The sequence below is a fragment of the Myotis brandtii genome, unplaced genomic scaffold (assembly GCF_000412655.1).
Source record: "Myotis brandtii unplaced genomic scaffold, ASM41265v1 scaffold363, whole genome shotgun sequence".
Taxonomy (NCBI): Eukaryota; Metazoa; Chordata; class Mammalia; order Chiroptera; family Vespertilionidae; genus Myotis; species Myotis brandtii.
In genome coordinates this window covers 1,950,094-1,964,395 of record NW_005363938.1, presented here as the reverse complement: position 1 = coordinate 1,964,395, position 14,302 = coordinate 1,950,094, and the positions used below count along the sequence as shown (strand labels likewise).

The 14,302-nt window shown below is 47.8% G+C and overlaps 1 protein-coding gene across 1 annotated transcript in view; it reads left to right on the top strand.

Moving 5' to 3' along the window:
- LOC102239219 (myosin-11-like) overlaps positions 1–14,302 on the top strand; it is a 33,893-nt gene that overhangs the window by 10,319 nt on the left and 9,272 nt on the right. Inside the window, exon 2 of the mRNA XM_005872051.2 lies at positions 3,290–3,651. Coding sequence (XP_005872113.1) covers positions 3,307–3,651 — 345 coding nt within the window. The 5' untranslated portion in view covers positions 3,290–3,306. The remainder of the gene's footprint in view (positions 1–3,289; positions 3,652–14,302) is intronic.

Sequence of the window (14,302 nt, the reverse complement as noted above, 5' to 3'; positions counted from 1 at the left end):
GGGGCCCCAACATTAGTAACAAAGAAACAGAATTTCCAGAGGATGAGGCCCAGAAATCAGGATTTTAAAAAGATTCCCAGCTGATTCTAATGTGCAGCCAAGGTTGAGAACCACTGATCTACATGCAGTAAAATGTACCCATTTTTAAAAAAAAGCGCACTGATCTTAAGTCTGCAGCCCAGTGAGTTATGACAAGCGTATACAGTCATGTGATCGCCGTGGTCATCAGGATTCAGATCATTGTCATCACCCTGAAAGTTCCTTTGTGACTCTTGGCAGCCAGTTTCCTTCCCTGTCCCCGCCAACTACCGCTCTGCTCTCTGTCACCACCGTTTGGCCTTTCCTGGGCTCCCTGTCAGTGACACAGCAGAGGGGTAATCTTTGGGGTCTGGCTTCTCTCACTGAGCATTGCTTTTGAGATGCGTCTATTTTATGGTGTAGCTTGTTTCCTGAGCATTCCATTCATATATGTGTTCAACGTAGAAATATATCCTAAGTATATTTGTATGGCCAACAGGCATATGAAATGTCCAGAAAAGGGGAATCTATGGAGACAGACAGATCAGTGGTTGCCAGAGGTTGGAGGTGGGGACAGGGAGTGGCTGACTGCACATCCCCAGGAGGGAGCCCTTTCAGGGGGTGATGAGAATGTTCCACAATGTATCATCATCATGGATGCACAATCTACATTTACTGGAAATCACTGAATTGTACATTTACAATGAGAATGTCATGACCGGTAAATGACACTTTAATAAATATGTTTAGCCCTGACCGGTTTGGCTCAGTGGATAGAGCGTCAGCCTGCGGACTGAAGGGTCCCAGGTTTGATTCTGGTTGAGGGCATGTACCTTGGTTGCAGGCATATCCCCAGTAGGAGGTGTGCAGGAGGCAGCTGGTCGATGTTTCTCTCTCATCGATGTTTCTAACTCTCTATCCCTCTCCCTTCCTCTCTGTAAAAAATAAAAAATTCATTAAAAAAAATAAACATGTCTAAAGAGGAAAACATCTTTGTGTGGCATAAATAGAAGTCCACGTCTTGAATTTTCAGTGGAGTTCCAGCATCGCGTTGACGGGATGCTCTACAATTTAACAAGGCACCTGCCCACTGAAGGCCTTTTAGAGTGCTGTGGGTTTCGCTGTCCCAAAAAACACTACAGTGGACGTTCTTGTACATCTGTGAGTGCTCATCTGTTTCCTTAGGCTAAATCTCTAGAAATGCAACGGCAGGCCAAGGAGTATGCATGGATTTTAAGGCTCTTCCATCCTGAGGGCGATGTGTGTAGAGGCCGAGCCCCTACACTCTCGACAACACTGGATATTATCCATGGTTTTCACCTTAGCCAAGCTGTCAGGTGAAAAATCAACAGCTCACTGCTTTAACTTGGGTTTCTTCATTTACCAGTGAGACGCAACACCTTTTTCTTACGTGTAGTGGCTATTTCAAAATCTGTTTAAAATATCAGTTTTTATAAATTTAATGACATTATAAAACTATAAATATGACAAAGATACGTAATAGAAAGTACACCTGTGTTCAGCGTAGCATTATTCACAATAGCTAAAATGTAGAAGCAACCCAAGAGTCCATCAATGATGCATGGATACTTCCAGATGGAGAGATACACAGATGTGGTCTATCCGTGCACTGGAATGTTACCCAGCCTTAAAAAGGACAGACTTGTGACACATGCAACAACATGGATGAACCTTGAGGACATTATGCTAAGTGAAATAAGCCAGTCGCAAGAAGACAAACACTGTATGATTTCACTTATATGTGGTACCTGGAGTAATCAAATTTATAGAGACAGAAAGTAGAATGGTGGTTGCCAGGGGCTGGAAGGAGGGGCAGAAGAGGAATTATTGTTAATGGGTTCAGAATTTCTGTTTTGAAAAGAGGATGAAGAGTTCTAACAATGGATGGTGGTGATGGCTACACAGTAATATGAATGCACTTAATACCACTGAACCATACTAAAAAAGATGGTTAAGATAGTAAATTTTATGTTCTATATATTTTACCACAATTAAATTGGAAAAAAAATAATAGAAAGTAAAAATCCCCTCATCAGTGTACTTGATATGTACACATTTCTCTACTTATTTGGCTACATGGAATCTTAATATTTTATTTACTTTTTAAATATATTTTATTGATTTTTCACAGAGAGGAAGGGAGAGGGATAGAGAGTGAGAAACATCAGTGAGAGAGAAACATCGATCAGCTGCCTCCTGCACACCCGCCACTGGGGAAGTGCCCGAAACCAAGGTACATGCCCTTGACTGGAATCGAACCCAGGACCCCCCAGTTTGCAGGCTGACACTCTATCCACTGAGCCAAACCAGCCAGGGCTGGAATCTAAATATTTTAAAATAAAATGGGATATTATACCTACTGTTTTACACTCTCTCCTTTTATTTCATTTTTGAAAGCTTTACTGAGAAAAATTCGCATATCATATAATTCATCCTTTTAAATTATACCATTCAGTGGCTTCTAGCATATTCCCAGAGCTGTGCATCCATTGCTACAATATTCTAGAACATTTTCATTAGCCCCAACAGAAACCCTGTACCCCTTAGGTGTCCCCCTCTATTTCTCTCCCAGCCCTTGGCAACCACTAATCTATTTCTATGGATTTGCCTACTCTTGACATTTCAAATAAATGGAATCATACAATATGTGGCCCTTTATAACTGGATTCCTTCACTTATAATATTTTCAAGGTTTATCCATTTTGCAGTATATATCAGTACTTCATTCTTTTTTAGGGCTGAGTAATATTTCATCATATGGCTAGACTACATTTTATTCATCCATTCATCTGTTGATGGACATTTGGGTTTTTTACACTTTGGGGCTACTATGAATAATGCTTCTATGAACATTTCCATACAAGTTGTGGTATGGATGTATTTTTTCAGTTTTCTTGAGTATATACCTAGGAATGGAACTATTGGACCATGTGGTAACTCTATGTTCAGAGTTGGATATCTTCCTATGTCAACACATGCAGACATATTTCTTGCTTCTTAAGCCCTGGATAGTTCTTCCATTGCATGAAAACCCCATGGTTTATGTATCCAGTGCCATGTTGATGAACACTAGGCAATGGTGCAGATCTTTTCTGGAAGGGCTGGTTGTTTCCATTCTCTGACGACAGAAACAGTACTGCAGGGGACACCCTTGTACTTTGCGGACCGTTTCTTCAGATGCTGGTCCCAGGCATGGTGAGGTGAGAGCTTAGCTCTGGCCCGATTCTGACCCTGTCGCCTTCCTCCACAGGGGACCAACCAGGCACCATGGCACAGAAGGGCCAGCTCAGTGATGATGAGAAGTTCCTCTTTGTGGACAAGAACTTCATCAACAGCCCAGTGGCCCAGGCCGACTGGTCTGCCAAGAAGCTGGTCTGGATCCCTTCGGAGAAGCAGGGCTTCGAGGCGGCCAGCATCAAGGAGGAGAAGGGGGATGAGGTGATCGTGGAGCTGGTGGAGAACGGCAAGAAGGTGACAGTCGGCAAAGATGACATCCAGAAGATGAACCCACCCAAGTTCTCCAAGGTGGAGGACATGGCAGAGCTGACCTGCCTCAACGAAGCCTCCGTGCTGCACAACCTGAGGGAGAGGTACTTCTCAGGACTCATATACGTGAGTATCTTGGGGCGGCCAGTCCCTCCTTCCTGGCCTTCTGCACCCTGGAAGGGGAGAGGTTTAGAGACGTGTTCAGGGTGCAGGGTGGGAAGCCAGAGGTCTCACTGAGGGCAGCTGTATGGTGAGATAGAATCATTCAGGCCTGGGTTCAAGTCTCAGTCCCGCACTTCCTAGCTCTGTGGCACTGAACAGGTTATTTTACCACGTGAAGCCTCGGTTTTTCTATCTGTGGAATGGGGATAATCACCCTTCCCAGGTGAAGGTGGTACGCAGATGCCACGTATGCAGAGTGCCAAGGCACGTGGTAAACCACGCACTGATTTCAACGAGGTAGTTCCCTGCTCTTTCTCCATCTGGCAGATGGAGATCTCATGCCCTCCTTGGGAAGGCTGGTGATCTGAGGACCTGTGGAGGCCTTCCCTGTCACAAGTGTCTCCATCTGGCAGATGGAGATCTCATGCCCTCCTTGGAAAGGCTGGTGATCTGGCAGCCAGCTGGGCGGGAGGCCTGAGGACCTGTGGAGGCCTTCCCTGTCGCAAGTAGGAAGGCCCAGATTAGACCGGGGCTCCTCTGGGTCAACTGTGCCAACCAGAGTGGGCTAGAGCTGCGCTGTCCAATATGGTAGCCACCGACCGCATGTGGCTACCTAACCTTAGATATAAATTAAATATCAGTGTTTGAAAATTCATGTCTTCCGTTGTACTGGCCACATGTCAAGGGCCCCACAGCCACCTGTGGCAGCACAGGGGTAAAGCACTTCCACCACCACAGAAAGTTCTGTTGGACTAGACCAGTGATGGCGAACCTTTTGAGCTCGGCGTGTCAGCATTTTGAAAAACCCTAACTTAACTCTGGTGCCGTGTCACATATAGAAATTTTTTGATATTTGCAACCATAGTAAAACAAAGACTTATATTTTTGATATTTATTTTATATATTTAAATTCCATTTAACAAAGAAAAATCAACCAAAAAAATGAGTTCGTGTGTCACCTCTGACACGCGTGTCATAGGTTCGCCATCACTGGACTAGATGATTGGGCGACTCAGAGGGTGCAGCTCCCCTGTGGGGTTGGACCAGGTCTCCAGGACATAGAGCAGTGGTTCTCAACCTTCCTAATGCCTCGACCCTTTAATACAGTTCCTCATGTTGTGGTGACCCCCAACCATAAAATCATTTTCGTTGCTACTTCATAACTGTAATGTTGCTACGGTTATGAATCATGTAAATATCTGATATGCAGGATGTATTTTCATTGTTACAGATTGAACATAATTAAATCATAGTGATTAATCACAAAAACAATATGTAATTATATATTGTGAAATATTTATTTCTAATTACAAATATGTGTTTTCCGATGGTCTTAGGCGACCCCTGTGAAAGGGTTGTTCGACCCCCAGTGGGGTCGCGACCCACAGGTTGAGAACCGCTGACATAGAGGGACATGGTGGCCCTGATGTCCGACTGTTGGCAGAGGGTCCCCCACCCAGCCTTTGTCTGCCTGGCCTCTGAGAAAGGGTATGCGGATCCCCAGGATAAATCACCTAATTTCTCTGACATTTCCTTTCCTTCTCTGCAAAATGAACACCAGGATAGTACCAGCCTCACAGAGCGGTTACACTAAAGAGAAAGTACTTGGCACCTTGTAGGTGCTCAAAACGCGAGGTGTTGATGTTATTATTATTAGTGGTTTTTTGTTGTTATGGCCATTCTTGTTATTACCAGTCAGATGTCCTTGCTCCTTTGTAAACTTGTGGGAACAGGCACTTCTAACATTATGCCCTCTGGTCCTGCCCTTTACATTTTGCCCTGTGAAAATTACAAAAAGCCCTTTGTCATCTCTCGAAATGTCCTGCAGATTTTTTCCTAATTAGGAAAATAAGACACATTCACCACAGAAGACTTGGAAACTTTAGAAAAGCCCAGCAAACACAAATCACCCCACCCCCACCCCCCAGGAGAACAGCTGTGCCGGTGCTGGCGTGCTGTGGCGCCTTTCTCTGTGACAGTGCTTCATGTTTGCATATTTGAAAGCCTCTGCATACGGGCTAATGAACTGCTCCTTCTTCCAGGTACAAGTCTGGACGGAGCACCCCCACATCTGTCAGAACTCCCCCACCTCAATACTCTTTTTAAAAATCCTCACCCCAGGATATGCTTGATTTTAGCGAGAGAGAAAGGGAGAGGGAGAGAGAGAAACATCGATTGGTCGCTTCCCATAAACTCCCTGACCAGTGATCGAACCCGTAACCTTTTTGTTGTATGGGATGACGCTCCAACCAATTGAACCACCTGGCTGGGGCCCCAGTACGCTTTGAAGGACTGTGTAACCTATCCTATGGCTGTACCATCATTGATGATCCATTCTTCTGATAGTTCAGAGGAAACGGGGGAGCAACCCATAATTACATAAATTCCTCCTCTGACTCAGGTTCTATACTTTGCCACACTTGATCTCGTTTAATCAGCACAACCTCCACTGAGTAAGGATGCTGGTCCATTTTACCAGAGAGCAAGCTGAGTCTCCGAGTGCTAACGGCCATCCTTAGTTCCCTAACTAACCAGGGAAGTCCCTTCTGTCTGAGGGACTCCTTGTATGGAAATGTATCAACCTGGGGCTGTCAGTACACCAGGGACATTTCTAAGGACACCAGTCCGCAGGGAGCTGGAGGGAAAATTGGGCTCCTCCGGGACCAGGCCTCTCAGCTAAGAAGTGTCATCTCTAGCCAGAGAAGTCGAGGACAGGCCTGTGTATCTATCTCACCTGCTGTCCCCTGACACAGTGTTTGAGCCCAAAATAGAAATCAGGGGGGAAAAGAGGGGTTTATGAAGGTATCAAGACCCCGAATGTCTTCTGAGAGCAGATTAAACACTGAATCAAAGCTTCACATTCCTGCCATGTTTCTCCGGACGGATTAGATGGAAAGTGTTTCAGCCTGGTGACCACGCGCCTTCTCCTGTCTTGATTCTTTCTGGTCTATTTAGTCACTTAAATAGAAACCGTTTTTCATGACCGAGGAGATACAGAAAGAGAAGGGGGGCAAGTTACGCTGCCAGCACATGATAGCAGATTAACAGGTGGGTGGCGAGGTGATGCTAAGGCAGGTGGGGGTGCCCAACTTTGCCCTTGGTGATGAAGAGAACGCTCCCCTCTGCTCTGCAAGGCTCACCTCAGAGACTTGGAAAATTTCAAAAAGCCCGGCAAACACAAATTGCTCACCTTTGAGAAGGTCCTGGCAGTTGTCTTGTCCTCCTAGATCTGAGAGTCTGTAGGAGCCAGAGGGTCCTGAGCTGCCACAGATGGTTCATGGCGCCCGTGGGGTGTGAATGTCGTTCTGATCCCCGGTCCAGAGCCCCCTTGCTCTTCTGAATGGGTCGTTGGCTGGGTTCTCTCTGCCTGGAGTTTTCCATAACGATGTAGCAGTCAGCTCTGTCCCTGGCTGGGGGATGGGACAAAGGTTTCAGGTGGCGGGATCTCACTAAAGGTGAGACTGTCCCAAGTCCTCCCCAGACATGTCACCCGTTACTGCACCAGTGAGAGCAAAGCTTGTGTCCCACACACACTGCACGTGCAGTGACTGCGGCAGAGAAGGGGTGTGACTCGCTGGGAAAGCCCTCTGGCCTGGCCCAAGGTCAAGTGCGTGTGCTCTTTCCTCTCCTGCCCGTCTCTGTGGGGTGCCGAGGAGTCACAGGGCCTGTTCCTGGCCCGAGGCTGCTTTTTTTTTTTTTTTATTATTAAGGGGCGGAAGATAAGGTGCACTAGATGCAAATGTAGAACATGGATTCTAAAACGATGCATGGGGAAAGAAAAGGTGGTATATCCACACAATGGAATGTTACTCAGCTTTAGAAAAGAAGGAAAGCCTGTCACGTGGGACAACATGGATGAGCCTGGAGGACGAGATGCGGAGTGGCATAAGCCAGCCATAGAAGGACAGACAGACTGCACGATCCCACGTGTGTGCAGAATCTGAAACAGGCGATCTCAGGGGACCCGAGAGCCGGATGGTGTCTGTCGGGCTGGCAGAGGAGGACACGGGGAGTTTCTAATCAATGGGCGTGAAGTTCCAGTTGAGCAACTGAATAAGCTTAGGGATCTGCTGTACAGCACTGTGCCCACAGCCAGTGTTCCTGTATGTGCATGTGACACGAGACCGACCCTCCTAACCAATGTTTAAGTGTTTTTACAAAAAAAAAAAAGGTCTTCCCTAAAACCTGGGATTCTAAACTCGGTGCCAGTGAGTGAGCACCAGGGAGCTTGTCGGTCTCCGGAGAGCTAAGGAAAAGTTCACGCATACGTACATTCTTCCTGGGGGTGAAGGGGGCTTCGCTTTCATTAGACTCTCAAAGGAGCCTTGTTATCCCCAGGGCAACGGTGGCAGCTGCCGTTCATTTAAGATTTACTGTGTTAAGAGTTTATACTAATACATTATTATTGCCACTGCTATTATTTCGTATGTAGGAGAGAGGCACTATTATTGAGGCCCATTTTGGCAGATAAAGAAACGGAGACTTAGAAAGGTTAAATAACTTGATGAGAAACAGCAGGTCTTAAACCCAGAGAGGCTGGTCCGAGGACCAGCGCTTTTAGCTGCTGTCTCATTTATTCCTTTCAGCGAAACTATGAGGCAGAAGCTACTGCCCTGTTTTAGAGACCAGGTCACTGAGGCTCAGAGGTGCTCAGCTCCTTCACTGGAAGTGGACAGAGCTGGGATTCAAATAAGGCCTGTTTGCCTCAGGGTGGAGTGAGTGCTCACAGATGATAAAGGGCCCTGAGGTAACAGGAGGCTTAGGATGTGATGTGATGTGATGTGATGTGATGTGATGTGATGTGATGTGATGTGATGTGTGTGGGCTGGGGCAGGTGGGGATGGTGCCATGGGCGTTGTTAGCTTCGAGTTGGGCAAGTTTTAAGTGCACAGAAGGAAGGAATCTAACCAGAGTGAGTGACAAAAAACATTGAGTTAACTTGACATAGAAAAGAAAAGAAAAGAAAAGAAAAGAAAAGAAAAGAAAAAGAAAACTTTAGTTTCAGGCATTGCTTGAAACAGCAGAGGACCTTGCACCCCTGGATCCAGGTTGCCAGGTAACAAGAACAGTGATGGAAGGTGAACGGAACTCCCCGTGTCCTCCTCTGCCAGCCTGATGTTTTAGGGAAGACTTTTTTTTTTTGTAAAAACTTAAATGGGCTGTGCACTCTATTTTTCTGCAAAGTGCGCCTCCCCAACTCCCTTCATCCCCATTCTTCCCCTTTCAGTTCACCTCCTTAGAGAAACCATAGTTGCCAGTTTCAAATGCTGCTTTCCAGCTATATTTTATATACAGCAAGTGTATGTATATGGGCATATGTAAATGTGTGCATGTATATATATTCTTTTTAACAGCAGCAGGCCATAACTAATGAACATTTAGGTTGTTTCTCATCCTTTCTGCTGTTAAAATCAAGGCTACAGCAAAAGTGTGGTCATGGTGGAACATGTTTGTTCCTAGACAGACTCAGAAGGTGTGACATGGTGCTACAACTGATAAAGAAGTTCTAGTTACCCATCCTATATAATAAAGCGGCAATATGCAAATTGACCATCACACCCTCGCACAAGATGGCCGCCCCCATGTGGGCACAAGATGGCCTGCAGGGGAGGGCAGTTGTGGGCGATCAGGCCAGCAGGGGAGGGCAGTTAGGGGTGACCAGGCATGCCGGGGAGGGCATTTGGGGGTGACCAGGCCAGCAGGGGAGGGCAATTGGGGGCGACCAGGCTGGCAGGGGAGGGCAGTTGGGTGGGACCAGGCTGGCAGGGGAGGGCATTTGGGGGTGACCGGGCTGGCAGGGGAGCAGTTAGGGGCAATCAGGCAGGCAGACAGGCGAGTGGTTGGGAGCCAGCAGTCCTGGATTGTGAGGGGGATTCCAACTGCCAGTTTAGGCCAGATCCCAAGGGATCCCAGATTGGAGAGGGTAAAGGCTGGGCTGAGGGACAGCCCCCCCCCCCCACGAATTTCGTGCACTGGGCCTCTAGTCTATAATAATCTATAATAATAAAAGCATAATATGCTCATTAGACCAGACATCCTTTGGGATGTCCTTCCGGATGACTGTCTGGACGAAGCTGGGGCTGCGAGGGAAGCCCGGGTCCCGGGTGCCTGCCGGCAGCCAGAGGGAAGCCTGGGTCCCGGGTTCCAGAGGGAAGCCTGTGCTGGCAGCTGGGGGAAGGAAGGTCTACTCTTGCATGAATTTCGTGCATCGGGCCTCTAGTTGATTTATAGATGGAGGAGAGTTGTTGGCTCAGGGGTTTGGCCACTTAATGCAGGTCACACAGGTAACAAGGGCAATGCTTCAGTCCCACCCAGGCCTGTATGACTTAAAGACTGAGTTCTGTTCACCTTCCATCACTGTTCTCATTTCTGCCGGGGCTGTGGGAGGGGCGCCTGCTCAGGGCTCCAAGGCTGACCATATAAAGTGTCAGGGAAAACTGGAGTCCTTTCCTAATACGGTCACAAGAGGGAAACCCTGGGCCTGCAGCTGGGACCTGCTGGTGGCACTGGGCCCTGAGATGCAGGCGCAGACAAGGGAGGTGGGGATGTGGAAACCTCTGAACTTGACCAGCTGGAGAGGAGCTTGTGGGGACAGGGCAGCAGACACACAGCCAACTGCAAGTGGCCTGGGTCAGGCCACGTTAACCACGGCTGGACAAGGGAGATGGAACCTCCAGATTCCAAAGCCCAGCCACCCTGCGTGGGGCGTGCTGCTGCCTGCCCATTCTTTCCTCTCGGATCCTTGTACCCTGGAAAGGTTTGCTGAACTGAACAGAGGTTCAGATCTGCTTGGAAGCATGCATTACGTGCCTGCTGTGTGCACAGCTCCAGGAGATGTCCCAGCAAACAGGAGGGAAGTGACAGTCCTCCTTCAGGAGCCAGCGATGGAGTTGGGAGGGCCATGCATGCCTTCCTTTTCTCTTTCATTCATTTTGTTCAGCAAATACTTGCTGAGTGCCTGCCATGTGCCTGGCCCTGTGCTGGGGCTGGAGTACAATGGTGTGCAGCTCACAGTCCTGGGGGTGACATTTAGGCTGAGTCTTGAAAAAGGAGATGGAAATGGCTCTGGGAAGATAGGGGCTGGGGGAAAAGCATTCCAGGTAGAGGAACAGCACATGTGAAGGTTCTAAGGTGGCAAAGTTTATGTGATCATGAAACAAAGGGAGAATAGTATATGTAGTCAACTAACATTTATTGATTACCTAATATATATATATCAGGCACTGTGTTAAATGCTTCATGAGTGCTATCTTCATAAATTATAGCGAACTTATGAAGGAGCAGCTATTAAGTCCCCCCATCCCAAGGTTCAGAGACTTGCCCAGGGTAACACAACTAGAAGGAGCAGAATGAGGGTTCAAACCAAGTCCCCAGTACTCAATTCTGTACCTTTAATCACTGCCCTTTACTGTCTCCAGGTGAAAGACTTGGGGCGGTGTGGTTTGGACTGTAAATGACACCCTCATTCTAAAAGGGGCACGGTAGTTGGCAGTGGGTGTGGTCCTGGGTGGGGCAGAGGTGGAATTGAGGCCTGGAGGAGACGTAAGGCTGGGTTGACCTTCGTTCAAATGATCGGTCCTTTGTTGGCACTTGGTCTGTGGGAGGCCCCATGCTGGGGACCAGGACACAGATGACTAGGACTCACAGCCCCCGTCCTAAAACAACTTTGCCACTCGCTCAACAATCGTGTACTGAGCACCTACTGTGTGCGGGCCCAATGCAAGGCCCCAGGTCACAGAGACGTAGCAGCACTGCCCCTGCTCCAGGGAGGACTTGTAATTGACTTACCTCTTGGCAATCATTTAGCAAGCATTTAGTAGGCACCTACTGGATGCCAAGGCCTGTGTGGGGACTGAAGAGGAAGAAGAGGGGGCTCCCTGCCCTCAGGGCACTTGTGGTTGGTGTTTGCAGGGTGGGAGGGAGGGCTCCAGGCAGACAGTGGACTCATCCATCCAGCACCCCAGCACCCCTCCCCACCACTTACCTCTGCATGGGCCCCAACCCTCTCACCATCACTTTTCTCCTCCTTTATGCACTAGCAATACCCAAACGCATGCATTAAGCAGTAACACCACAGGTACCCCGCCCCACATTTTAACCTCTTCATCTCTGCCCTGATGCCTCAGTGCCTTGCTGCCCCCTGAGGTGAACACCTTTTTGTCTGTTAAGACAGCCGCAGGGAGCACATTCCCCCAGAAGTTTTCCAGAGCACCCCCAGCGTGAGTTAGGGCCCTCTCTTCTTTGCTCCCCTAATCCTCTGGGCCCCACTGTTGCTCTTATAATGTTTTTCCCTTTTTTATATGTTTTTATTGATTTGAGAGAGAGAGAGAGAGAGAGAGAGAGAGAGGGAGAAGGATAGAGAGAAACAGCAAAGAGTTTAGAAACATCAATCTGCTGCTTTCTGCACACCCCCTACTGGGGATGAGTCCAAAACCTGGGCATGTGCCCTGACCGTGAATCAAACCGTGACCTCTTGGTTTATAGGCCGATGCTCAAACATTGAGCCACACCGGCTGGGCTATGATGTTGTTTTAAATGCCCTCACCCCCCTTCTGATCTGTGGGCTCTCCAAGGGCAGGGGCTATTGCTTATTTGTTTATCTCCAGCATCTAGCATAGACCTGGTAGACAGTAGGTGCTCAGTAAACAGCTAGTGGATGTTTACATAGGCCAGTGATGGCGAACCTATGACACGCGTGTCAGAGGTGACACGCAAATTCATTTTTTTGGTTGATTTTTCTTTGTTAAATGGCATTTAAATATATAAAATAAATATCAAAAATATAAGTCTTTGTTTTACTATGGTTGCAACTATCAAAAATTTCTATATGTGACACAGCACCAGAGTTAAGTTAGGGTTTTTCAAAATTCTGACACGCTGAGCTCAAAAGGTTTGCCATCACTGACATAGGCCGTATGTTGACCTCATTCCTGCCCTGTTTAGGGGAATGGTAAGAACCTGGGCGATTACTCTCTCCTTTACCACCAATCCTGTATCTTTAGAAGAATACCATTCACCACCCCGTCCCTGGCCTATCACACAGGGTTGTCCCTTAGAGGATTGAGCCCTAGAGGGACCCGCCCATTGTCCAGTCAGTTGTAGCTGTGACTGAAAGCCCTTTGAGGGCAGGACATTGTACTTTTTGTTTTCTATTATAACCCCTGCACTTTGCACAGTGTCTGGGACATACACATTGAATGAATGAGTGAATGAATGAATGAATGATTGTTTCTGTTTCTGTAGGACAGGCATAGGTCTGACAGCCTAGTGGACAGTACTCACACCTGGGAGTGGGCTGTGCTGGACTTGGCACTCCCAAGGTCTTGCTTGGTGACTGATGAAGTCGCTTACCCTCTCTGGTGTATGGTCTGAGTGTAACCCAGAGCTGGGATTTCTCCTTTTCCTTTAGTCACTTGGGGTGTTGGAAGGAAGACATGCTTCGTGAGCATCAGAGCCTTGGGTGGCGCTAACTATCATCTGGGGAAAGCAGTGCCCGAGGGACAGGTTGGAGCTTGTCTCCTAAGCTGTGTCCTCACCCACGGGAAACGTGATGTGTGCGATAGGGGACAATAATGACGATGATGGAGCCTCACAGGTGCACAGCAAGGGGGCTTGCGGGGTGCCCTCCCACCCCTTTCCTCTTCTGCTCCCAGGTACTTGGTAGAACAGGACAACTATTGTATTTAATTGTGGTAAAATCCACATAACATAAAATTCACCATTTTAAACCAGTTTAATGGGTAGAATTCAGTGGCATTTAGTGCAGTCACATGTTGTGCAACTGTCACCACTGTCTAGTTCCAGGACCTTTTTATGACCCCAAAAGGAAAGCCAGTCCCCTAAGCAGCCAGTCCCCATTCCCCTCTCTCTCCCGAGATCTGTCTTCTGTCTCTAAGGATTTGTCCGTTCTGGACACTTCATATAAATAGAACCATAAGATATGTGGCCATTTGTGTCTGCCTTCTTTCATCCAGCATCACGTTTCCAAGTTCATCCACGTTGGAGCAAGTGTCAGTACCATTCCTTCTAAAAGACAGGCATATTTATCTCCATCTTACAGATGAGGGGTGCTTTGTTAATGGTCAAGAGTATGAGCTCTGGCCCTAGCTGGTTTGGCTCAGTGGATAGAACACCGGCCTGCGGACTGAAGGGCCCCAGGTTCGATTCAGGTCAAGGGCATGTACCTCGGTTGCAGGCGATCCTGATCGGGGTGAGTGCAGGGGGCAGCCAATTGATGTCTCTCTCACATCAATGTTTCTGTTCCTCTGTCTCTCCCTCTCCCTTCCTCTCTCTCTAAAAATCAATGGAGAAATATCCTTAGGTGAGGTTTAACAAAAAGATACACACACACACACACAGAAAAGGAGAGTATGAGCTCTGGAGTAAGCAGTTGTGGTTTCTAGTTCTGGAATTCCCACCCGCTGTGTGACCTGGTGACAACCTCACCAAGCCCACTTCTCACCTATCAGATGGGCGGTGGGAAAATCCTGGTACCACTGTCACAGGGTAGATGTGAGAATGACAAGAAGATGCCTATGAAGTGCTTAGCTCAGTGGCCAGCACACAGCAAGTGCCCCACAAATAGTTACTTAAATGTTACTTAAGCCTGTGATGC